The sequence below is a fragment of the Theileria equi genome, chromosome 3 (genome assembly GCF_000342415.1).
Source record: "Theileria equi strain WA chromosome 3, complete sequence".
Lineage (NCBI taxonomy): Eukaryota > Apicomplexa > Aconoidasida > Piroplasmida > Theileriidae > Theileria > Theileria equi.
Genome location: NC_021367.1, coordinates 279,058 through 304,487, shown reverse-complemented (window position 1 = coordinate 304,487; position 25,430 = coordinate 279,058). Strand labels below are relative to the sequence as shown.

Here is a 25,430-nt window from a genome sequence, read left to right as displayed (position 1 = left end):
GAAATTCAGAGGCTAAACGAGCACACCTGTGGAGGAATAAGGGTGATTTATGGAGAGAAAAATACGGCAATTCTGATGATGTGCTAGAAACTGTAGAATAATTTGTTTTTGCCCATGATGTCAAGGCTACGTCTATGGGGTCTGGAATCTCCTCTTCCTGGGTCAGCCTTGTCCCTTAAATCTGTCTGTTACTCATCTTTATCGCATAGTTGTAAAATACTTTGGACTTTCCAGTTAAAATGTAGTAGTATAGTCCTGATGCGATGCTGTCTAATCTGCTGAAGGTCCTTGTCTACTTGGTAGACTCAGACAAAAGGATGTGAAGATGACTATAGGCGCTGTTTGTTGTGGTAGTCTTCCGGGTTTAACGCTCGACTAGGGCATTAAGGGTGTTCTGAATGACACAGATGAGCACAATGACAGAGACGGAGGAAAGCCGTACTGACCAAAAGGTGGCATCCTTTATGGCTGCCTTTGCCTTATCCCAGTTACCTCGTTTAGCAGTTTCAGCTGGTAAGTTTTCTGCTGTAAGGTTCAGGATCAGTTCTGGTTACATTCCTCTCTTCCTTAATCAGATGATTATCTCATATAGAATTGCTGCTTTACTTGGGACAATGGTGATGAACGGGTTACTTTTGGGTTCACCTACATTTAAGGATCGTCTGAACATTGTATCTTCCATATGCACCTCTCTGATGTCCCTTTGTTACGCTGTAACGTTGGTGACGTTCTACACTGGAGGGGACGAAGGATACATTACGGCTTATTACTGGGGTATTGTATTGACATCATTCATGTACGGTTGTAGTGTTGTCTCTGTAACAACCTTGGCGTCGAGTGAAATCGCAGGATATTTGGCGGCTATACCAGCGGCATCTATAGTCTCTTCTTCTTATCACCTCTCATTTGTCAAGCTTGGGAACAAATATAGACTTCAAAATATAAACTACTGGGTAGTAGTATGGCAAATTATCACTGCGATTTGTCTAGCAGTAATTGCAGCAGGAATTTGGATACCTGCGTACGGCAGTAGCCAGACTAATAAAAGTAGTACTAGTAATGATGATTTTTGGACTGGTTTGAGCCTGTCTGGATCACCACTACTTCTAGCTGCATTCGGTTATGGACTGCAGTATGCCTTTTATCCTGCTATTGCACCTTATAAACTTGCTGGTATTCAAAAAGGTTTTTACATCTCCCTGATATTGCTTTATACTGGAGCAATACCACCTGCCATTTTACTCTATCTAAAGGAGGCAAAGAAGGGTCCTGGCAGGAAATGGGATGGTGTAAATATCCTCTGGCATTGGTCTTGGCTCTTTTTTGTTCTAGAAGTTACATGTGCATACATTTTCACGATTATATTGCACTATCCAGACGGGTTTATAGCCAGAACACTTCGGCATAGTACGGTACTCCTCACACTTGTTATTGTCTTGTATGATATGTGTGTACATACTACGAGGGGTATTGGGTCTAACGGGGCCTCAAGGCAAACAACGAAGAATGACGGTAAGAGTAAGAACCAACAAATGGCTACACTAAACACATTACTTTATTCTATAATGCAGTTGGTATGCGCTTTTATGGGTAATGGTTATCTCAAGACGTACAGACAGGCAGAGAAGGATCTAGACAACTGGCCTACTGCTCACTATGGCTTTTTGAAATCGCTTGGCTACTGGTGCGGCTGCTCTACAAAGTGTGCATGCAAAAATCTTCTGACAGCCTTCACCACAGACGTCAGAGGATCTATTGTTGAAAAGAGGGAATTTCTCTATGTCGTATATGCTGATGAAGTGGATAATATTAGAAAGCCTCCCAAGACAAAAGATCCTACAGTCATGAAGATTGTTCATGGTATATAACTGTGGCGAACATTTTTCAATTTAATGCCACTATAAATGCAGTATTTTCACGACTCTGCAGTTTTAATTTATCATTCTCGTACTTGTGTTTAGTTATGGTCCATGCTTGGCGTACCTAGGAGAAAGAGTATGCATTGAACTATGGACATGTAACGTTCATCATTATGCCTATGCATGTAAGAGAGATTGCCATTAATTAAGCAGACACACTCTCATTGGAGTGTGAAGAAGATGCCATCATAGCATTGTAGTGTGTTTAGAGGGAGTGTTCATAAGGACTCACTACTGAGAAGCTTGAGAGAGGTAGAAGGATGTGGATTAGAAGAGACTGAAGCTTGAGCTGTAGTACTCCTAAGAGTATTTTTAGGTGCCAGAGTGGAAGTAGAAGTAGGAAGTCCTCCAACCATTGCATTAATCTTCTTACCAAATACTTCCCTACCAACTTCATTCCATTCAGTACCAACTTTCTCAAAGTATTTATCGGCGTAACCAGTGTCATTCCTTACAGTTATGACAAATAGCGTATCACCTCCCTTGGAATAAGACCTAGCGAAACAACACCTGTGGTCAGATTCATTAGCCTCCCAAACGGTAGTTCCGGCATTAACAATACATCTCACATTACTACCATCATTTGGAAGATAAAACTTGTGCTCAAAATCTCCATTGTTCTGTGCATGCACAGTTACTTTAGTTTCATCTAGATTAGAAAGGTCGATAGTAACTGGCGTTGCATATTCTCCCATCATTGTCTTTAACTTCTCATCAAATTCGTTTTTATTAAGACTTTTCCATACTCCACCATTAGTGTCATAGTGTCTATAGATCATAGATTCATTACCGCCAAGAAAATCCTTTGTTTTTATAGCGGCCAGTTTAGGCTTCTCTCTATCCATGTACAGTGATGCAGAAGAGACAGAAGGACCGAATGTTCTAGCGGACCATATCTCCTTTCCATCATACTTTAGTTGAGTTACAAATTTACCATCTTTAGGAGTGAGCTTAAGAACTGGAATATTACCTTCCTTTACCTCCTCTACATCAAATGAGGATCCATCCACCTTGGAAGCGAATTTACTTACAGGTTTTGTAGGTTTATCTTTCCCTATCAATTTCTTGAAGACAACACCACTGACTCGGAACCACTTTCCATCCGCAAATTTACGATAACCTTCCATTAGCTTATCATCTCTCTTGAACCTGTACGAAGCAGCCAGTGGGTCATTATTCGGTCCAAGGTAGAAAGTAGCTACTGAACATGAATCATTCGGGTCTTTAGCTTCCCAAACTGTCTGACCGTCAAAGGTAAGTTTGTTAGTAGAGGTACCATCTTTGGCTGTTAGTTTAAGAACCTCAACATGGTCCTCAACAGAGTCCAAGGCATCAAAGAGTGAGGTATCTACTTTGGAAAGGAGAGGATTTAAAGGCTTTTCAGATGTTTTTGGCTCTGGAGATGCTTGTTCAGTAGTATCAGGGGGTGTTTGTGCTTGTAAATCACCATCATCACCTCCGCAGTAACAGAATCTTATCAAACATATTGTCCATAGTACAACTAGAACCTTCATCTTCTATATTCTTTATCTGTCAAAATAACAACTAGAGTCCTAGTATAAGCAAAGAATAGTTATAAGCGCTTGAAACAAGAAACAAGAGAAGCATGCACCTGTATTATATTACAGCTATAATACACACACAGTGTGTAACAGGGAATGTAGAGTCTATCCCTCAATATAACAACTGGAGTCTCTACAAGTCAGAGCTGTAAATCTCCTTGATCTTCTAATAACACTATGGAGGTTGTCTACTGGGAATGGAACTATGGAGTGTGTAAAACAGTGGGGGTGAATAGCAGTTTGTGCAGGCATTTCTTCCTCCTTATCACAAGCCCAGTGGATTACTTAGCGTGCATGGATGGTCACAATAATGTGCACAATCCCCCTATTTTATTAGCTGGTATTTCCGGTAAGAGACTGGGAAGATGCCAAAACACTTACCCTACCAATGGGCTCAGTTATTCCCCTTCTTCCTTATCTCCGGTATTTAAGCTAGTGCTTCTAAATGTATCCGTACATCGCTACTACTCCATTTTCCTCCCACCGCCTACAGTATTATCTGCATGCAGAGGTGCTTTTGGCAGACAGAATGAGATGAATGTATCATCCCGTTTTATAGTCGGATAATATTAAAATGAGTGAATAGACATTTTCCAGTAACTTTTCGTCATTGTGGAGGCGTATCCTTGAGAGTCACAAGTTTTGTCGACGGGTTCCTCACTCTCATTTAATTGCAATACAATAGTTTACTGCACCTAGAAGATCGCTAGATAACGAGACATTCCTAGTGTTCGCACGAACTTTGTGGTATTCCTCTTCATATTCTAGTTTCAGTTCCTCAGGATTTTGTCACGGACATCTCACTTGAATTAACTAACGAGAGCGGAGACATTGGATGAATGTCAGTCTTGAACCAGAACAAAAATCCTCTCCATGCACTTTCCCAGTGAATTGCAGGAGCAATTACCTCCAGCTACACACCAGAGAGACTATGCAGAGCCCTTAAGGACCCACTATCCTCAATCTATGGACAATGGACACATGCCCGTACTACTAGACACTCTTCTTTTTAGCCATGCATCACGCATACCACATGGTAGAGAGGACTTTGTACGACACCTTGCGGGGCAGTCGCCAGAACATCTGAGAGCCACTCCATATAGCCGCTATTTTCTCCTATGCATCATTCCTTTTGTGACCAGGAAGAGCAGGTTCCGGAGCCATACCCCGAGGAATGGACGCCTGCGCAGATTTTGGCACCTCCTAAGTCCTGGAAGGAGACCATTCTTGCGATTCCGCGTAATGTGCATCATTGCGAGCTAAAAACCGGAGAGTAAATGGCCGGGAAGGCGCCCAGATTCCCACAGAGAGACCGAGCAAAACGCCTGGCGCCAGCAACTCGCAGGACAAGTTCCGGTGCGAATGCAGAATGAATTTTCAGCAATCTCTGGCGATATGGGCTGGAAGTGATGGCAAATGGCGGAGATTGGCGAGTGATTTCCGGACTGGCCGGGATTCATGCCCTGGTGCTCCTCCTACAGGGCCCTGACGATGGCATGAATGTTTATGGATGATGAGATGGACTCACATTTTTCAAGGGGTGACTTTGGCTGCGGCCCAGGGGTTCCCTCGGCTCCCCATACACATTCGGGCCGACGTCCCGCATTAAGATCTTCCTTTAGTTGCGGGTTGAGGAATCGTAGATTAGGAGTCATCTCGCTTGAACTTTGCAGTATCCTCGATTGGGGGACGTTACGGCCAGAACACGAATCTCGGAGATGGAGGTCGTCAGTGTCACTCTTGACCTTTTGGATGTGGATTCCGCTGCGATTGACGTCTTCAAACACAAGCCACACGACATAAAGATCCATTCGTACACGGCTAAGGATGGGTTCGCGATAGACAGGGTCGTTGAGGGCGACTTTGTGGTACTGGACTCTGTTCCGGAGGGAGCCTTTGTAAAAGTGGCTCGCAGCCTCAGCAAACTGCTCTCCTTCCTCCACACATACGTAGTGGAGGCGAATGGAAAGGCCACAGCCACTCACTTTGTCAAGGAAGAGGGAGAAGAAGAATGGAAGGCAGTGGAGGAAGAAGAGTTTTACAATCGCTTCAACGCCCTCTCCTTCACAAAGTACGACTACGTTGAGAAGGAGTTCAACATTGCCAAGAAGGTCAAGGAATCTGAATTCTACGTCAACAAGTCCTCCAAGTTCCCCTTTGCAGTCTACGCGGCAAACAGCACTTGCCGTGTCAAGAAGGTGGTTGACAAAAAGGCAACCATTTGGGAGTCTAAGGACGGTGAGCTATGCACAAAGGCTAGCTTTTACCCAAGCAGTGGAAAGCCAAGGCTTTTGTGGCTGGTAATTCGTGACTCTGACCTGGACGAGGCCGTCTTGTACTTTTCCAAGGTTAAGAATGTCTGGGCTTCCGTCGATAAGACCACGTATTTGCAGGACCTCAAAGAGGCTGGATTCGATTCTTCTGGGTTTGACGACAAAGTCGTTCTTGACATTTCAAAGCCAGACAAGGATCTCTTTTACACCACCAAGGACAATGTGGACATTGTGACCATGAACAGGTACTGTGTACGTCCTGGCTTTAGAATTAACAAGGTTGTCTCTGGCAACGAGCTCATCTGGGAGGCCTCCGGAGACGAGTTTTGCATCTACTTTAGGTTTGGTGCGATCGAGAATGGAGTGTCAATTGGTGCCCTGTTTATCACCAGCTCAAAGAACGAGAATAAGATTTTATACTATAAAAAGAACCTAGATTCCGAGTGGGTTATTGTTGGAAAGAATGAATACTACGCTTGTCTGGTTAACAGGAATGATAAGATGTACACCCACAAGGGTGACGGTAAAATTGTGATGAGCAGCTTTAGGAACAAGCAAGGCATAAAGATTGTAACATATGCCTCAAAGGTAGAGAATTCAAGGGGAAATATTATTTTGGTACACGGGCTCCGTGGACACTTTACCGCGGACTATTGCACATTTAATATGGACTGGATTTATGAACATTATGGTTTCGATATCTTCCCTCACCTTAGCATTTTTGACGAACCTGTCGACGCTAAAAAGGCGTCAAATGCGGAACGCTACAAATCCTATTTCGAGTACAAGACCCTAGAGGGAATGAATTTGTTCAATGTGCTCTGCAGATCACAGTATGAGGGTACCTTTGTAGAAGCTTTGAATAACCTCGGATTTTCCGTTTATGGTTTGGACCTACAGTCACATGGATTTTCAGAGAGCGCCTTTGGATACAGATGTCATGTTGAAGATTTCAAGGATTATGTGCATGACGTTTTACAGTTTGTTAGTATCGTCAAGAGGGGCAAGTTTAGTGACTCCTCTGAAAAATGGGATGAGGATTTAATTTATGGAGAAGCCAAGGTTGATGCAAGAACATTTTTGCTTGGTTTTTCATCCGGTGGAAATATTGTTATGCAGGCTGTGCAAGAATTTTACAAAAAGGTTGGTGATACAAAGGCCAAGTTTGTAGATGGTCTTCTTGGTCTTTCACCAATGCTTAGCCTTGATATCCACTTGGATACATTCTTTAAAAAGGTAGGAAGACGCCTCCTTTGGCTCATTGCATATTTTTCACCAAAAAGCGTTTCCCCTGGCCAGAGCATATTTGACTGCGGAATTGCCTTTGAAACTTTTGCAGACTACAAGACTGATATGCTCTATTATAATAAAAAACATATTTTCAAGACATTGGCTTCTGTTTTTGATGCCTGCGATAATGTTATTAGGGATGAGAACATGAAATACTACCCTAAATATCTGCCAACTTTCCTTGCGCACACAAAGGATGACGACCAGTGTGGAGTCAAGGGTCCTAGGGACATGATTGATAAGCGTTTCAAGGGCAAGAGGACCGCTACCTTTGTGGAATTTACTGGTTCTGGACATCATCTTGCTGAGACGCATTATATCCCAGTTGTAATTCCGTATTTGAGTAAATGGTTTAATGATAATATAAAGCTGGAGATTGCAAATGAGGCGAGTAGGGAGGTGGAATTGGAGGTTTCTAAGAATTCGTTTGTTATAGAGGGTAGTTTGGAGTTATAGGTTTGTTTTAACATTTGCACTTGGTGTGAACATCGCAGTTTTTATAATCTTGCTAGTGGTGCAATAGTTGCAGATAATTTGTAAAATATACATGTATTTGGGGTGCATGCATGTTGTTTTGTCCATTAATGGTGAAGCTAGAGAGGCTAGGATCAACCACTCAGTATCCAAGCTAGTATCCAGTCTCCCTACTGGAGAGTCCATAGACTCCTAAATTTGTCTAACCCAAGGATCTCCTTTAGAACGTTTAAATGCCCACCAACCAAGTCCAGTAAGACCGCCAGCTCCGGCAAGAGTGGCAGAGGTAGAGCCAAAGGTTAACCAGAGACTAGTAGCAACAGGAGCAGCAGCAAAAGGTTGAGGAGGAGCTTCAGGAGTACCAGGAGAAGCAGTTTGATCATCAGTAGTAGCAGATTGAAGAGCAGGAAGAGCTTCAGTGGGTCTACCATCACTACTATAGAAGGCCTTCTCACCTTCTCCATCTTGGTCTGTTCCTCCAAAATTTTCAGAACGTGCTACCGAGTCCTGTTGTTCTTGTTCAGCTCCACTAGCACCAGTTTCAGCTTTAGCATAAACAGCAGCAACATCTTTTTCACCAACTTCATCAGGACTAGCAGTTAGTCGAGATGAGGGTGGACCAGAAGGTCCAGAAGGACTAGCACCTCGTTTTTGAGGAGATTGAGATTGAAGTTCTTTACATGTTGAATATATTCTACATCCAGCACTCACTAGTTCCTCCACAAGTGCATCGAAGTCGCTTCCATTACAGTCTTTAATGTTATCCGGATCCTTTGATATACCAGAGACCCTCTGCCATGTAACATTGTCACCAGTAGTGTTTGGTTTGTACCAACCCTTAACATCCTCTTGAGATGAGCTAACATAGATAAGAACCGGATTTCCTCCACAGTGGAATGCATAAACGGCTTGTGTATTAGAAAGAGGAAATGCTTTATCGCCTAACTTTATACGTCTTCTTTGACTGGGAGTATTAGCATCATATCCTTTAGGATAGTACTTGATGCCTGCTAGTCTACTATTTCTGCCAGAAATATCGTGCTTGTAGTAATCTAAAGGTTTTGAACCAGCTTGGATTTTCCCCTTGGTAACAGAGACCTTTCGCTTATCAATACCACTAGCACCTTTATCATGGCAGCGGCAACAGTATGTGTTCCTTCCTTCTAGCTCTATCAGAGGATGCATCATGTGATATATCCATTGTGACCGCATCATAGTTCGAACATACTAGATCATCCAGTGTCCTTTCGAGGTCACCATAGATGAATGGAGGCTGAGTACCTCCAGTTAGTACAATCCACTCATTGCTACCATTATTCTTTACATTGGCATAGTACTTATTTCTCTTAGTAGTGACTTGTACCAAGAGAGCCTTACTAGGTATCTGAGTACCATTTTCATGTCTCCAGTAATAGGCAGAAACTGAGATTAGATTTTCAGCTTTCTGTATTTTATCTATAGGATTGCTTTTATCATCTAGTACTGCAAGTAGTTTAAATTGTCCTCCTCCATTCTGCAGAGTATGGGTGTACCTGTAGAAATTAGAGTACACTTCAGATTTTATGACAGTGATTTGCTTACCTCCGGGAGACTCATCTCCATTATAAGTAGTAGGAGGATCACCTTTATCTTTTGGCTTTTGTAAGAGCTTAATGGTTATTCCTTGATCTTCCGTCATCATTACTAAGATGTGTAGATCATGATGCTCAGAGGTCCTTAGACATGGACATTATAGTCCCTCTTCTAACACTCATCCAATGATAGTCTCTCTTTACTTTTGGATAGGTCCATCATCCAGTACTCTTCATCCTCCCTCACTGTCTTACAGTATGGACACACTAATGACTCTTATGGACTACATTACTACGCTTTCATACTTTTCCTGTACATATATCATACATTCTTACCTGTTGGAACTCGTGCTACGTGATGATAAATATTCCAACCGAGCGTCATACCACTTTGGTAACTAGTCTAACCGAATAAATGTACGATAAAAATTAGACGACTACTACTATTTATCCCCAATTTCATTTATAAACTTGACTAGTATATCATTGAGTGCACAGTCATCGGTTTGATCTTCATTCTTTCCAATATTGAGCGAGTTGAATCGTTCATCAAGGTCATTCGATACATACTGCACATACTGTGCACCAAAGTTGTCAAGGTCTACTCCATACTCCATGCCGTAATTGAGGCCATAGTCTAGTCCATAGTTCTCCATTCCATAATTGTCCACGTATACACCAGACTTACTTACAGGCTGACGCCTTCTAACATTGGCACTTCTGCTAGCGGTAGGGTCCAGAGGTACTTGAGTAAACTGTAAATCAAATTCACCTTGATAATCATCAGCGACTCGAAATGATCCATACTCGTCATACAAGCCCTTGAATGTTAAATCATCATAGTTGCACATGTTTGGAAGTTCATACCATAAACTTGTTGATGGCTCCAGAGTTGAAGACTTTAGAGTTTCGGCACTATCAAGAGGAATGAGCATCTTTGTATCAACTCCGAGCTTTTCCTTTCGTTCGCCAGTAGCATCATCGGAAGGAGATCCTGTCACGCGTGAAGGTACAGTGGGAACATCGGGGGAAGGTTGTTCCCTGAGTGTGCCTTTAAACTTTGAAACATCTCTGAGTTCGTCGGGAGTATGAACAAATGGGCAAAAATAGCGAGAACAACGTGGATACGCCGAACACTGCTTTGTCTTGTAAACCAATGGATGGTAGAGCTCCTCTTCCTTGGAATGTGCAAAGTTGCAGTTCTTACCACGCGTACACCGTCGATACAGAACCATTTTGCGCGATTTTTTGACAAATTGAATCTCTGGGCACAAGTGTGGACAGTAATCCACCTCGAATGGATTTCTTCTTTGCCATGTTAGACAGTGGCTCTTTTCGCAAGAATCACTATTTGGACATTTATTTTGATGATGCTTCGTGCAAAACGACGTCCTAAATGTTGCCAATTCCTCTTCAGTGAGCACTCTATGGCTCCCAGGCTCTACCTCAACGTCTGAAACTCTCGCTGTATCCACGTAGCATGTGTCAATAGACCTCACGTGCTTTCCAGAATGTGATTCTCCCTTGCTAGTTCCAGTGAGAACAGTATCCTTTGTAACTCCAGAATAGGTGTCGTATTCCTGCAATCGTGTGGATACGTCCCTCGTAATTCCATAGTCTCGCGTGGGTGACTTTATTCGATTAGATTTAAAGGGTGCCCTCCGGGTGCTGGTTTCAGAAATGAGCCCAGGCTTGCTTGTGGCCACGCTCTTGTAGGATATGCCAGCTTGTGCCGGCTTATATACTTCCTGAGACATTATAAACTCGTGCGATAAGCTCCAGATTTGTATAGCATTATGCTATAGCCTTTACCCAAATTTAACCTCTATTCTCCCTCCGTTCGTGGTTCCTGGATGGCCTAGTTTCCAAAATGGGCCTTTTTAAAGAGTGGCCCCTATTCCTCCGGGTAAAAGAGCGTCCGCTGGCTTGGGCTTGTTGAGGTACCAACCGATTGATTGCTAATTTGTCTACCGATAAAAAAAGTCTGATTAGTACCGAGCAATTAAAACTTTCAATCAAAATGACTAGCCTCCAACCCAAGACCTGTACCCCAAAATCTACCACACAACCGGACACGTTTCATATCCTATTCATTGGTATTTTCCGTCACTTTTGTGCCCCTTGCAAGGTCCTGTCGCGCCAGACCCCTAACCAAAGCCAACTGAACATCCTGCATCAACAATCACACATTGTCTCGAGGCCATCCAGGCTCTAATACTCCATGCACTTACACACTCAGTTAGCTGACCTGTAGGTGGAACCTTTACAGTCATAAGGGAGCCCATCTAGTGCTCCATTTTGACTCGCTTTGGCACCTGCCTTTCTAGGTACCCCTTCCCTTTTTGGCTCCTTGCGCTTATAGTCGCCCCTGGCCTCTCCTAACCGTTCCACACCTCATATCTATCTTGTTCTTCATTATTTTGTCGTCCGTATTGTGATTTTATGCGAGTTTCCCGCGCAGTCAATTTGCCTGATGCTAAACTCGGGTCTGGTGGATGCACATGTGTATCTCTGGATTCCAGTGGCTATAATGTGTCCATATGATGGCTCCTGTATAGGCTGGGATGAATCCATGGCCTGGTTGTCGAGGTCAGTCTGCCGCCATTGTTGGGTCCGGCGCCTTGGCTCTGCTCTCAGTTCATGTTTCATAGAAATGAGGCAAACTCTTTTTAAATCGTCAATTTTGACGCCCATTTGTGGTTCATCTGGGCTTGGCTGCGCTCAGGGCGTCAAGTTTGCCCAGAGGGACTTTGCAAGGCTCGAGAGACGCCACTTTGGAGGCTACATTGAGGGTTTTTATACCACTGGCCACGCATCGACCGGATTTTCAACTCCGCTGAGGAAAATTTTCTTTTACTCGGCCATTCTCTTCCAGGTTTGTTGAATATATGCGTGGAATGCGGAACTTTATGGCGAACGCAGTGAGCTCTGGCGACTATCCGACTGAAAAGAGGATTGCAAATTCACCGTAAGGTGGATGGGCATGAGCGAGGCGAATAGAGGAGCCATACGAGCTGTAGAACAGAGACTTTCGTTCTCTAGATTCTTCCAATGGCTAGGAATGACCATGCAGTATGGAGTAAAAAAGCTTCTGAATTATCTTCTGTTGGTGGTACTACTACTGGAGCGGGTAAGCAGAATGACACCTGCCAAGAAACTGGTGGTAGTAGTCAGTGCAAGGATAAGAATAGGCAGAAGGATGGTGGTGCTATTTCCTCTTTCAATGCCTTCTTATCCCAAGGTTTAATGATAATTTTGACCTCTACTGGAGACGGTTATCTGAAGACCTATTCCAAATATGAGCGTGACCCAGGGGAAGTACTGCTAGTGACCATTGTTACAACTCCTCTAGAGATACTCACGACACTGATGCCTCATTCTACAAAGACAATCTATTCTAACAATCGACTCATCTACTGAACACTGTGAATACACAGCCTCCTATACTGGCGTATAGTCGCTAGTCCTCCACTATGCTACGGACAAGTAGTCGCCCATTTGCCATTGTTCACTGCCCCGTACTTTGCACTCCATTCATGTATACATCACCAACAATACTCATTTATTATACAGACTGGGATAACATTTGGTGCAATATTACATACAAATTACTACTTTACTGGTAAAATGTTGCCAAAGACCGACGGTCAGACCCAACTATGTTCGGATTCTCGATGAATTAACTCTTCCCTCTCGGGACTTGATACTTGTGCTCGCCTATTTATACATGTCATTTACAGTCTGCATTCACCTTGAATATGCGACCGTTGCTGCAACTGCTATAATTAGCGCTGCTCCACTAAACAAGCCACCGGCTTCCAGTGCTGTCATTTTGAATTTTCTCCTCTTCTCTAGAGACTGGTGTTGAGCAATAACCACTCACCCTTTGTTACCATGGTCATTCCTAGTTTGTTACAAACGTTTGTTTCTTCTGGCCTTGTCGTTTTAGTTCCTGCAAGTACTTGCAACTCCTCAAAGGTTACCCATTGTGACCACTCTGTGCAAGTGTTTGGTCCATTTTTGGAGAGTACTGGTACTATATGTCGTAGTATGAACAAAATATACGGATATAGATACATTTGATTAAAAGTTATAATGTGCCACGACTCAATGGTACAGTATGGACACTTGTTAGTTTGACAGATGGTGGTTCACATCTTTAAATTTGGTCTAGTATGATTTCTTTATAGCCTAGTTAACTTTTAAAAATTGTAGTTCCTTGACATAGACTACATTTTCTTAAACATTGTCATATCAAAAACCTTGATAACAAACTGCATTAAACATTGCTAGACTTTGACCAGAATTCGCTTTCTTCGATTCTGATCTTGGTTTCGCTGTCATCGACTTGTTCATCGTCGGACTCATCTGCGTATCCGTCGGCATCTACATCGTCACAAAACTCGAGGTACTCGGTATTTCTCCTCTTAAATCCATATGCGGCACCGGCAACAAGCAAGAATACACCAGCGACAATAGAGGCAGTAGCTACATTAGTTGTAACTGTTCTCTTTTTGGTGGAGGAGGTACCTTCCTTTGCTCTCTTTGCTCTTATATGTTCTGCAAGTTCCTTTGCTTGCCTATCGTGCAGCCAAGCTTGTTCATCTCTAGAATTCTGTTCATCTTCACTTTCTACATGTTCCTGTTCATTCTCGCCACCTTCTTCAGCTTGGTCGTGTTCTTCTCCCTCTTGTTGTTGATCTTCCTCTTCATGTCCCTCCCAATCAACATGTCCCTCCTCATGAACGTCGGGGTGTTCTAGATCCAATTCGGTATCTTGGGCATCCCCTTCTTCATGAGTGGCTAGGGTATGATCCTCAAGTTGTTTGGCTCCGGAGCAAGCGAGTTTAGCCTTACCCAATTCAACTGTGATCTCATCTCTGGACTTCTTTAGAGCGACAATATCATTGGACAACTTTGTCCTTTCTTCATCACCCTTCATAATCTGTACTTGTTTGGCAAGTAGATCCTTCTCCTTGCTGTCAAGTTCCTTGCTCTTCATTAAGAGTTCATCATTCTTGTCACTTAATTCCTTCTTCTTAGCTTCAAGTTCAGAATCCTTTGAGGACAATTGTTCACTCTTCATCTCGAGCTCCTTGGTCTTTGTTTCAATAACCTTTTGCTTTTCAATGGCCTCTTGAGTCTTTTGTTGCAATTGGTCTGCCTTGCTTTCCAAATCGCTCTTGAGCTTGTTCAACTCAGACTCCTTAGTGGTGACGGTATTCTTGCTTTCCTCAAGATCAGTCTTGTATTTCTCCAATTCAGTTTCTAATTCTTTCTTTCTGTTTTCAAGGGCAGTGTTTTGAGCCTGGGCGGTGGTAAGATCTTTTTTGGCAGTGTTCAAGTTCTCGGCATTCTCTTCGGCCTGTTTTTCCATTTCCTTTTGCTTCTCTTCGAGCCTCTTGCTCTTTTCTACAGCCTCATCTAGTGCCTTCTTCTTGGAATCGAGCTGTTCATGGCTAGTCTTTAGTTCCTTCTCCTTAGAGTCGAGTTGTTGCTTGGTAGTATCCAACTGTGCTTGTTGGTTATTGAGCTTAGTTTCAAGAGCGAGTAGCTCTGCACTCTTTGTCTTGTGTCCCTTTTGAGCTTCGAGCAAGTTATCCAATTGGATCTTGACAGCATTTTCCCTGCTAACAACAGCACGTCTTCTTGCCTCAAGTCCCTCCTTTACTCTAGCCTCATCAGCATTGATCTGGGCTTCTCTGGCGTCCAAATCCTTGACTCTCTTATCAGATGCGGTTTCGGATGCGGCTACTCTAGTCTTTCTCTCCTCCAAGGTCTGCTCAAGAGCCTTGAGTTCTCCCTCCTTAGTAATCAACTTGCGGCTCTCTTCATTGAGTTCTTCGGTCTTTGTCTTGAGTGTCTTGGCTTCTCCTTCTAATTTTACAGATTCCTCAAGGTTCTTGGCCTCCTTCTTGGCAGCCTCAGCCTCTCTGGTCTTGAGTCTGGTGTCCTTTTCTGCCAAGTTGCGATCGGTCTCCTCAGCAGCTGCTACCTTAGCCTTTAGTTCCTTTTCACCAAGCTCAACAGCTGTGCGTCTCTCCTCTAGTTCCTTTTCCTTCTTCTCCAAGTCCTTCTCTTTAGTGTTGAGGTTAGCTTCCTTATCATTGAGGAGCTTTTCCTTTTCGGCCAACTCGACGTCCCTTTTGGTGGCAGCATTTTCTTTGTCGCTTACGGCATTTTCTCTATCCTTCACCTTCTTTTCATCAGCCGCAAGAGTAACAGCTCTCTCCTCAAGGGATTTTTGTTTAGTCTTGAGCTCTTCGTCCTTTGCATTGACGGTGATTTCCTTGCTATCAACAGTAGCGGATTTTGTTGTAACATCATCCTCTCTCTTTTTAACAGCAGACTCCCTATCTTGAACATCCTTGAGCCTCCTTTCATAATCCTCTTGTGCAACTGTTGCGCGCTCGAGGGCTTTTTTGGCATCCTCAGCAGACTGTTCTACAGACTTTTCTTGTTCCCTGAGTTTGGCGACAGCCGCGTCAAATGCAGCTCTCTCCTTTTCTAGTGCAGCCTTTGCCTCCTTATTATGACTGAGTGTCTTTTCAACCTCGGATCTAGTGGCTTGAAGATCCTCGAGTGCCCGATTTGCCTCTAGGCTTCTCTTTACAATATCATCTTCGTGGGCTTTTCTCTTTTCAAGTTCATCCTGTCTTTCTTTCTCAAGTGCTTGTCTCTCTGCATCCAATCTCTGTTGCTCTGCCTCTCTGGCTTGTTTTAGCTTTTCTTCTTCTGCGGCAATCTTATCCTTTCTCTCCTGGTCCTCTTGTTTGATTTTGTCAAGTCTTGCTTTTTCCTCGGCTTCAATCTTGGCCAACCTATCAGCCTCATCCTTAATCCTCTTTTCTTCGGCAGCCTGTTCCTTGAGTTTATGGGCTTCTTCCCTCCTTTGGAGTTCTTCCTTGGCCCTAAGGATCAGGTCTTGCTGTTGTTCATGTTCCGACTTTTGAGCTCTGCGCAACTCCTCCAACCTTTTCAACTCTTGCTCATGTTGGTTCTTTTGTTGCTCCTTTGCTTCTTCCAGGGTTCTTTTCTCCGCTTTGGCGCGTTCTTCTGCACTCTGGGCATTCTTGACGAGTTGTTCAAGCTCAGCCTTCTTACGTTCCAGCTCTGCTCTTTCCCTTGCCAATTGTTCTTCCTTATCCTTTGCCTCCTTGGCCAATCTCTGGGCCTCTTCGAGGGTCTTGTGGTCTGGTTGTGGTACTACTGCTGCTGGTCGTTCCTCTTTTTGTTCTTCCATTTCACTCTCGGTGCATGAACGGTACTCGGTACCTCCAGTAACAGTGTCCAACAAGAACCTAAACTGGGAATTGCCTACGCATGGTGACCAGTGTGACCACTTGTTATTTGTGAATTCAAAGCATGGTAGAGTCAAGTCCTTCTGGTCAGGGTCCAAACATGAAATGGTGGACTTGTTGGCACACTGGGTGAGTGGTTCCCACTTCTTGCACTTTTTGTGGATCGTCTGGTAATCCTCAGTAGTACTCGTTTGGGGAACATCTCCACGCTGTAGAAAGGAGTCTTCTTCATCATCTTCAAAATCCTCCAGCGTAACGTCAACGTCATCAAATTCCTCGTCTTGAGACACGGTCAAAAACGACGAGTCCAGGTCGTCACCTGTCGATACATCATGGAAGCCAGAGTCGTTGGCAACCAATGACTGCTCGTGAAACCTATTAACCCAGGCGTCCGAACCTGCACAGGGAATGTGTGATGTGTATAGAGAATAGGGATGTGCAGAGGGAAGTCTGATTGAGGCGAGGGAATGTGCATAGAAAAGAGTGAGTAAAGGGACAAACCTGATAGTAAAAAGTTGGCGAATATAAAAGATAGAATCTGCGTGCGTAACCTCATTTTATACGGCAGTGTTTCCCTTCATATTTAGACGGGTTAAATCCTTTGGCATTAAAAGTCAATAGTCGAGACTATGGCAATCAATCAGTGTCGCAAAAAGAGAATCTCCTCGTGCGTCGTCAGGTAATGGCGATTGCGAATTCTTAATGAATTCCTCGATGAATTTTGCAAATTAAAAAAAGTTGCAGAAACGTAAAGTGAAGCTCCCTGGCCACGGAACATGCATCGTCCTTCCAACGTCACATGGAATCTGCAACTAGTTGCAAATGGAATTTGACATGTAGAGGCACAAATCGGAGCTAAAACTTGACGCAAGGGCCCAAAAGGCCAATGTGTATGTAAATCAAACGTCTTCCTCCCATAAATCTTCCGAAAGATGCACCGCAGTCTCAACCTCCTGGAACGCAGCGGTTTCGTTGATATCAAAACCAACTTCCTCGCCGTCCCACTCAGTCTGTTGCCTAAATAGTTGATGTAAGTAGGAATCCAAATCATAAAGACGACTAGAATCTACTGGCCGCGGTGCACACTGTCGCCGAGGCCATTAAAGCGCAAAAATCAAAGTGCAGCTCTGCAACTAGATTCTGGCCAATTTTTCGTCGTATAAATTTTGAAGTTGCAAATCAATAGTCTCTTGACATAGTCTAGGCTGCTAGAGACTAGAAAATCTCCGGAGAACCAGGGGTACCCAGAATGGTGTGTAGAGAGGAGAGGTACCTGGAACATGGCCCATACTCTCTTCTAGGTACCTCTAGTCCATGTACCACACAAACAAACCTCTTCTTGTGTAGCTTGTATCCGGCTCCGGCGGCAGCTATAGCCAGCAAGCCTCCAATGATACCTCCGGCAATCTTTGCACCCGTTCCAAATCCCCTTTGTTTGGTCTCTGGCGCCAAATTTTGATCATAATCACCCAAAATGGCTGCATACTCCACTCTACCCGCATGATCAGGGTCATCAATTTGAGCAGTCTCGTGCTCTTTATCATCACTAGATGGTTTATCTCTAGACTCCTCCTTCTTCACTGGAGCATCTTCCAGAACCTTGGATCCATCTGCATCTGTGGTAGTCTCTACTGGAGCCTCTGGTTCTTTAGCTCCCTCCTCTTCTACTTCATCATACTCAGGTTCTTCATCGTCTCCTTTGTCGCCATCATCTTGCGCGTCTGTGGAAACTTCGTTTTCCGGGGTCTCTGCGTCTTCAGCAGGATCACTGGGTTCAGGTTCATCATCCTCTGGAGATTCTGCACCTTCTCTAGGTTCATTGAACTCTGACTCATTCTCTTCAGAATCATCGTTGGTAGATGGTTCTTCATCTTCCTTATCAGCGTCTTGGAGCTCCCCTTCTTCCTCTTGTCCAGCTTCTTCATCATCGTCTTCTTCTTCCTCATCCTCATCATCATTATCTCCTAGCGAAGGTGAGTGTTCATTAGATTCATCGTTTCCTTCTTGAGATGCCTCACTATTTCCTGGTGATTGTTCTTCCTCTTCTGTAGCTGGTTCAGGCTCTGGTTGTTCCTGAACTACCTCCTCAGTATTGGATGCAGATTCAGAAGCTTTTTGTTCTTCATCCCCTTTAGGAGTCTCTCCCTTATTAGACTCTAATCCATCATCTTCAGACGTAACACCCTCTGACCCAGTCTCCTCTACTCTGGCTTCCTGCTCATTCTCTTTGGACGGGTCTCCCATATCATCAGATTCTGATTCCTTCCCAGGTTCATCATCCTCTGGAGATTCTGCAGGAGGAACAACTTCTGGCTGTACTTCTTCTACAAGAGTCTCTTCAGAGTCTTGATCATCAAGGTCTCCTAGCTCCTCTTGCTCATTACTAGATTCTTCCTCATTAGATACTGGCTTGGGATCCTCTACAGGAGAGTCTTCCTCCTTAACTTCTGACCCCTCCTCATCTGGTGGTTGTTCATCTTGAGCTCTATTGCCGTCTTGCTCTTCACCCTCTACCTCATTTTCTTTAGGAGTACCATGTTCTTGAGCCAATGCCTCTTCAGGTTGTGATTCACCAGAGTCGTCCTTCTTTGCTGGAGCATCTGGTATGGTCTCAGGTTCTTTCTCATCATTATCATTAGGTTCTGCAGGAGGGAGAACAACCTCTGGCATCTCAGATTCGGGTCTCTCCTCATTGGATTCTTCCGGAGGGTCTACAGCTTGTGGCTCTGGAAGTACTTCCTCGGGCCCTTGAACTCCCTCTTGGTCGCCTCCTTCCTTCTCTTGTCCGGCCTCCTGTTCGTCCTCTCCCTCAAGAGGTTCAACCGCCTTCAAGGGATCATGTGCATCACCATCCTTGGGTTGATCATCTGCGACCATTTCTGGTCCCTTGTCGTCGTCATCATCATCCCCTTCCTTTCCTCCTTCACCCGCAAGATCCAAATTATCCATCCCCAAAGGACCTTTAGGTGCATCATCCTTTGGCGGAACATCACCAGATGAAAAAATGGATTCACCCTCTTTCCCTTGCTTATGTTCCAGCACCTCTTCCTCTCTACTCGCTTGCTCAGGGGACTGAACATCATCTTCCGTATTAACATTTTCAACAGGGTCAGCTTCTGACGTTTCATTTACAGGTGATTCCAAATCTTTAACTTCTTGAATCTCTGGAGCATGCATAGTAGGCTCTGGGACTCCTGAATCATCATTTTGAACATCTTCATCTCTAGATAATGACACTTGATCCTCATCTTTATGGGCCATTGGTTCAGGAGCAAGTTTTCCATCCTCTGAAACAATGGCTTCCTCCGGTTCCTTGATGGTGGGACCATCTGCTTGGTCCTGCGCATTTTTAGACTCTTTATCAGGCAAGACCACAACTGGAGTTTTATTTTCCTCCTCGGCTGCTTTAGAGGGTGTAGAATCTCTGGTTCCTTCAAAAGTATCTTTAGCGGGTTCTTGAACAGCTGGTTCATCTCTTTTATCATTATCTTCATCTCCATCATCCATTCCATTCAACTTCTCTTTAAACTCCTTGGGTGTTATGCCATCCCATTTGTCTTTCACCCTTTTAAAATATAAAATGTCCAGAGATTCTCCTCTAATGGTCCACAAAGTTAGGAGGGATGTATCACCCCTAGAGTATAGGTTAATGGCTACACACTTGTCGTTGGCTCCTTCAGCCTCCCATACAGTAGCTCCAGCATCCAAAACAGAGGATACGATAACATCATCCTTTGGCATTAATCCCCTGTAACCTACTCCACTACTATCGCCTTTATTAATATCTACCCTTGTCTCATCAGGATTGGCAATATCTAGAGCACCGACCTTTCCAACTGACTGAGGAGTTTCTGAAGACCCTTCAGTAGGAGGGGTCACAGGAGGTTGAGGTGGAATAGCTCCTTTATCATCCCTTGCACCATTTTCACCTTCAGAAATTAAAGGTGATATTCCATCATCTTCATTGCCATTGGCAGTATCAGATTCTAGAGGGTGAACAATGCCAATGGAAGGTTCTGCAGCTTCCCTTTCCAAAGAAGACAAATCACCACCGTAGCTTGGCTTTTCATTTTCTTCACTCGTCGTACTACTGGCCTTTACCCTTTCCTTGTCATTCCCATTCTCTAAAATTGGGGCAGCTTCCTCATTTAAACGGTCATTCTGATTGGTCAATTCTTCATCCTCTTTCATTCCCCTGGGGACATCTCTATACTCTCCGTTGTCAGACGATTGGCTATTTCCTTGTTCATTGGGACTTTTGTCATCTTGTCCTTCCTTGACGTTACTTGGCTCCGGTTCCTTTGTAACAGGAGCATCACTAGGGACAGGTGGTACCGGGTAAACATGTGCAAGAATACCAGTCTCGTTTGTTGCATTTACCTTGGGTTCAGCTGGTTTAGTGACAGCACTTGGCCTAACAATTGGAGTTACAATTCTAGGTTGTGCAACAACCCTTGGGACTTTAATGGGCACAACCCTAATCCTTCTTGTATTTGGCGCAGGTCTTGGGGTTGCTGGTCTCTTGATTCTGGGCGTAACATTTGGTCTGCGACCTCCCGGACGTGTTGGTCTCCAAGGTCTCAAGGGTCGTCTTGGTGGTTTTGGCTTCCTTGGCTGTGTAACAACCACTGGTGCTGCCCTTGGTACAGTTGGTGTCACCACCCTTATAGGCTCCTGAACCCTCTTTGGTGTAACAAGAGGTCTTGGAACGACAAGTTGTGGCCTAACTGGTTCTCTTGTGTCATTAAAAGTTTCTTGAGCCTTGAAACTCGGTGTCTTGGTATCCTGTGAATTGTTACTTGGTCCATTCTTTGCACTTGCAATAATAGGTTCGGATCCACCTTGTCCAATTATGGGCGTTTCTCCACCCTTTGCTGGATCTAATGGACAATTTTCCCTTGCAATTTTGGGACCCTTCTTTCCTCTCTCGGCTCTTTTTCGTTCTCGTTCAGCCCTCCTTTCTTCTCTCTCTGCCTTTTTCTTCTCCCTTTCAGCTTTCCTTTGTTCCCTTTCAGCTTTCCTTTGTTCCCTTTCAGCTTTTCGTTGCTCTCGTTCCGCTTTTTTGCGTTCTCTTTCAACTTCCCTTTGGGTTTTTAATCCCAAGCCACTTGGTCTGTTTTGATCCTTTTCTTCATTCCTTGTTTTTGTGCCAATTCCTTGATGTTTTCTAAAGTCCCTTTCATCCGCTCGGACTCTTGCTCTTCCAGGTGGCACCCAGAGGTTGTTTGATTGACCACACCTTGAAATTTCAAAATCAGCCTCAACTACATAAGTCGCATCACTCTTTGGTGCACCGTGACTTTCTACTCGACCAATCCATTCTTGAATAGACCTAGGCAAAGCGGCCCTAGATTTCCTTGGCTCAGAACCCCTCCTGTATCTACACCACCTTCCTCTATACTGTTTGCCATCCTCACAGGGAGTCCATCGAGTCCATTCTCCGCACAAAATATTCACATCACCATTGACTCCGACAATCCCACAAATTGCTAAATTATTTTTGTACAATGTGAATGGAGCGTAGCGAAAGTCCCAAAGAATGAGAGATGCGAACTACAGGGTAGTGAGCAATGGCGAACAAAGTGCGCCTCTATCCACAAGGCTCACTAGATGGACCAAAATAATGGAAGTGAAACCCATGCATCTTCAGACGAGTATAGACAAGTCAACGCTGAGTATCTCTCATGACAGATTTTAAGCTCACTACATTCGCATCTCTCATTCTTTGGGACTCATTCTCCTTTAATGCTACGCATTCAGTCGGATAGTCGCTTAGCTATAAACACTGCATACATTCAACAAACCTAATACAATGAATAGTGTAAAGCAATAAATCCTAGTGGATTGATTTACAGTGACCATGATTACGTTTTAATTCAAGTTTAAACACTTTAAAACACCTTTTTACACATACTTACAATTTATAATTAATGTCCATACATTCAGTGATTCTGTCCATGGCTAATGAGTCTATTACAGCTACCTTTTCCCGAAAAGCTAACCTCTTTTTCATGAAAAGAGCAGTTGCAGAGACACTTGGACCATCTTCAGCCAAGGTCAAGACTAACTGCAAAGCTATTTCAACAGTCCAGGTGCATGCATCCCAGGTACATTTGTTTTACGGCTTCATAAGGTCACAGCTATTTATATATCAGCGCTGGGAGACTTTAGCAGCAGAGATACCGGTGCAAAACTAACAGCTTTGATTCTGGAATCCGGTAGACTAGTGCATCAATGAACACTAGCGACTCCATCTAGACATTTCCCTTCATCTTACAAGAGAGATGGCCTGCATACAACCCACTGCAAATGCCCGTACACCTCAAAACATGGCTGTAGAAACTCATTGAATGGACCGGAAGGAGGTATCAGCGAGTGGAGAGACAGCCACCAAGAAGTCAAGAGAGACGCATAATGGAACAATGAGATATAGAGAGTAACTTGGAGGATGACAAACTAACGACAGCGAGGGCTGCTGGGCATATGAGGGGTCCGTCATTTCCTTTAGATTTTTTCCTTTACACATTTTATTTCTTTACTTGCATTTTTAATATTTTATAGACGCAAATCCTGGCAATTTAATTGACATTTTAAGCCTACACACTTGCTTATCGTCTGGTCCGCCAAATCTGACCAAAAATTTTATAAAATCGTCAATTCTTAGAATATTCTGTCAAAATGTCGTATAAACTCCAAAAAAAACTCGACGAGGAGCATTGCGCCAAGACAGGACTCATTTCGTAGGTTTTTTTGGTGTTTAACAACAACTTTAGGCTTTCGCAGTGCTTAACCAAACACGCTAACGAAATTGCAGCCAAAGCCGTTGAAAAGGGACTCAAGTTTGTTTTATATACATAAGCGTTAGGTGATTTACCGACCTCATGGAGCCTTGCGACTATACGCAGTATAGGAGCTTGTCTATTTACATTGTCCAGTGGAGGAACTTGGACTATAACTAGGGAGTAGGAAATGATAAGCATTGAGTTGTCTGTTCTGGAGTTTGGACTGTCTCTAGATGGAAGGAATGGAGTCCAGAAGATTATCCTACGGAGTAGAGACGACTGCTAAGACAGTCTATGGATACTCTCTCTGACGGTGAGCTACTTGTGAGGGAGAATGAATGGATGGAGAGAATGCTGTCTAAAATAGCAGTGCTTAATGGAGGATGAGCGAGAATCTGAGAACTAACAACTTGGTCCTCTTAGATCATAACCAAGAATGATTCCTTTACTTGGTGTCATCATTGACATACAGAGGAACATTCCTCCTGAACAGGGATCTATTACATACTATGGAGGTCCTCTCGATGAAAATAAAGTTAAGTTGACTAAGGCCGAGTTTCCTCTTAACTCTGGCCTCTGGAAGTTCACACATACTTCAGCTGATGAGACATCCGGGGGACTTTTTAATGTTAAGGAAGTTAAGTATGGACATGGCGGTAGTGATATAAATGATGTAAGACCTCAAGAACCTATAAAGTCTTTATCAGTATGGTATCATTCTGGAGATAAGCATCATAATCAACCTCTCCTTGTTGAAATATGGGAGAAAGAAGGGAATTATAAATATCATGAAACTAAGGGAAATGGCTCTTGGAATCCACATAGTAATGGTTCTCAAGATAATCAACGGCTGGAAGGTAAAGCCCTTGAGCAGAAACTTGACAACCTCAATTGTAAACATTACAAGTTGGTAAATATCGATCTAACTCGTAATAGATACAGAACGGGAAATAAATATTGTTGTGACAAGCATGATACTGGTAAAAAAAGGGTCTCTGTTAGAGAGGAGAAAGTGGCCAATACTATTCCCTATTTCAAGCATCATATTGGTGGTGAATCTGAACTCTCTGGCATCAAGTATAACGAGGATGGTCAGTCTAGTGGTAGGAGGAATATAACTTTAAGTGGACACGAATTTCCAATTAAAGGCCCACTCAGCGTCTACGCGTTTTATTGTACAGATAATGATCCAGTACTAATATACGTCAAAGAAGGAAGCCCTGTTGTTAACAAGTGGTTCAAGAAAGGCAATACTGGTGGTTACACATGGACAGAGACCTTGGAAGGACTCCGAAATACAATGCCAGATAAAATCAAAACTTGTGGTGACGGTAACTTTGACCAACTTGTGAAGGAACTAAAAGACTTTGGATGTGGCTATTCAACATGTCCTCAACAACAACCTCCACCACCGCCTCCGCCGCCCCCTCCTCTACCTGGCGGTGGTGGACCTGTTGGTAAAGATGGTGAAGGTTCTGGTGATCCTGATGCTAGTGGTGTTGAAGGACCTACTGGCCCTGCTCCTGGACCTGGTTCTGTTGAAGGTGAACCTCAAGCTTAAAACAGTTTTTACCGTTGGCGATGGTTATGCTGCTTTTGGTCTAGGATTCATCCTTAAAATATCTTCTGGCGTTTTTGGTGGAAGCGGTGCAGTTGGTCTGGCAGGTTATCATTTATATAAGAATTCTAGAGATCCTTGGGTTAGATTTAATGAGTGTCTATGGACTCTCCAGCAGGGAGACTAGGGGTGGAGTCACTAGTTCTCATAGAGACGACAGTCTCAGTGGATTCGTCATTAATGGAGTTTTAGACAGAATAATGACATTGACGGAATATTGTACTCTATGATACTTGAGTTTCAGTTATAACAAACCTACTCACCTTACTGGGTCTCCTGAGGGCTTCTTTGGTTTATTATTCCTAACACTATACAGTTACCTTCACTATATATATATATTACACGATTATATAATACACAAATTCATTATAATATTTAGGGTAACAAAGGGAAAGTCCATGGAGGAATTTGAGGGTGTCGGTACTAGACTAGTTGAAGAGGGTGAAATAACCGGAACTAGATTGGTCGATGAGAGTGGAATCACGGATAAACAAGCAGATTTAAGCCCACAGCATACACCACGGGAGATCCCTGCCAATGCACCGTAAAGTGTGCCACTTTGGGGCCAACAAATGTTTTGCACACTTACAAAGACAACTCACAGAATAGGTTAATGGACAAAAATAGATTAAACTGAATT

The 25,430-nt window shown here is 43.7% G+C and overlaps 10 protein-coding genes across 10 annotated transcripts, besides 2 other annotated features; 4 read left to right on the top strand and 6 right to left on the bottom strand.

Moving 5' to 3' along the window:
• Positions 1–398: 398 nt before the first annotated feature.
• On the top strand, positions 399–1,868 carry BEWA_001630 (hypothetical protein; the record flags this gene model as incomplete). Its single annotated transcript, XM_004830365.1, has 1 exon — positions 399–1,868. One exon carries the CDS (start codon positions 399–401, stop codon positions 1,866–1,868), a length of 1,470 nt encoding a protein of 489 aa, XP_004830422.1.
• Positions 1,869–2,137: 269 nt separating this feature from the next.
• Positions 2,138–3,433, bottom strand: BEWA_001620 (signal peptide-containing protein; the record flags this gene model as incomplete). Its single annotated transcript, XM_004830364.1, has 1 exon — positions 2,138–3,433. One exon carries the CDS (start codon positions 3,431–3,433, stop codon positions 2,138–2,140), a length of 1,296 nt encoding a protein of 431 aa, XP_004830421.1.
• Positions 3,434–5,199: 1,766 nt separating this feature from the next.
• BEWA_001610 (hypothetical protein) lies at positions 5,200–7,500 on the top strand (the record flags this gene model as incomplete). Its single annotated transcript, XM_004830363.1, has 1 exon — positions 5,200–7,500. One exon carries the CDS (start codon positions 5,200–5,202, stop codon positions 7,498–7,500), a length of 2,301 nt encoding a protein of 766 aa, XP_004830420.1.
• A 210-nt stretch (positions 7,501–7,710) lies between these two features.
• Positions 7,711–8,733, bottom strand: BEWA_001600 (hypothetical protein; the record flags this gene model as incomplete). Its single annotated transcript, XM_004830362.1, has 1 exon — positions 7,711–8,733. The coding sequence occupies one exon, from the start codon at positions 8,731–8,733 to the stop codon at positions 7,711–7,713; it is 1,023 nt and encodes a 340-aa protein (XP_004830419.1).
• Positions 8,734–8,994: 261 nt separating this feature from the next.
• On the bottom strand, positions 8,995–9,196 carry BEWA_001590 (hypothetical protein; the record flags this gene model as incomplete). The annotated part of the gene is made up of 2 exons (XM_004830361.1): positions 8,995–9,050; positions 9,100–9,196. 2 exons carry the CDS (start codon positions 9,194–9,196, stop codon positions 8,995–8,997), a joined length of 153 nt encoding a protein of 50 aa, XP_004830418.1.
• Positions 9,197–9,525: 329 nt separating this feature from the next.
• Positions 9,526–11,119, bottom strand: BEWA_001580 (hypothetical protein). The gene has a single exon (XM_004830360.1). The coding sequence runs from the start codon at positions 10,844–10,846 to the stop codon at positions 9,533–9,535; it is 1,314 nt and encodes a 437-aa protein (XP_004830417.1). The 5' UTR covers positions 10,847–11,119; the 3' UTR covers positions 9,526–9,532.
• A 623-nt stretch (positions 11,120–11,742) lies between these two features.
• On the top strand, positions 11,743–12,509 carry BEWA_001570 (hypothetical protein; the record flags this gene model as incomplete). Its single annotated transcript, XM_004830359.1, has 2 exons — positions 11,743–11,964; positions 12,132–12,509. 2 exons carry the CDS (start codon positions 11,743–11,745, stop codon positions 12,507–12,509), a joined length of 600 nt encoding a protein of 199 aa, XP_004830416.1.
• An 859-nt stretch (positions 12,510–13,368) lies between these two features.
• BEWA_001560 (158-kilodalton Babesia equi protein) lies at positions 13,369–16,946 on the bottom strand (the record flags this gene model as incomplete). The annotated part of the gene is made up of 2 exons (XM_004830358.1): positions 13,369–16,787; positions 16,892–16,946. 2 exons carry the CDS (start codon positions 16,944–16,946, stop codon positions 13,369–13,371), a joined length of 3,474 nt encoding a protein of 1,157 aa, XP_004830415.1.
• A 659-nt stretch (positions 16,947–17,605) lies between these two features.
• On the bottom strand, positions 17,606–22,252 carry BEWA_001550 (hypothetical protein; the record flags this gene model as incomplete). The annotated part of the gene is made up of 2 exons (XM_004830357.1): positions 17,606–21,879; positions 22,195–22,252. 2 exons carry the CDS (start codon positions 22,250–22,252, stop codon positions 17,606–17,608), a joined length of 4,332 nt encoding a protein of 1,443 aa, XP_004830414.1.
• Positions 18,254–18,356: a sequence feature (GA-rich).
• Positions 21,306–21,477: a sequence feature (GA-rich).
• Positions 22,253–23,608: 1,356 nt separating the features above from the next.
• On the top strand, positions 23,609–24,733 carry BEWA_001540 (hypothetical protein; the record flags this gene model as incomplete). Its single annotated transcript, XM_004830356.1, has 1 exon — positions 23,609–24,733. One exon carries the CDS (start codon positions 23,609–23,611, stop codon positions 24,731–24,733), a length of 1,125 nt encoding a protein of 374 aa, XP_004830413.1.
• Positions 24,734–25,430: the final 697 nt, after the last annotated feature.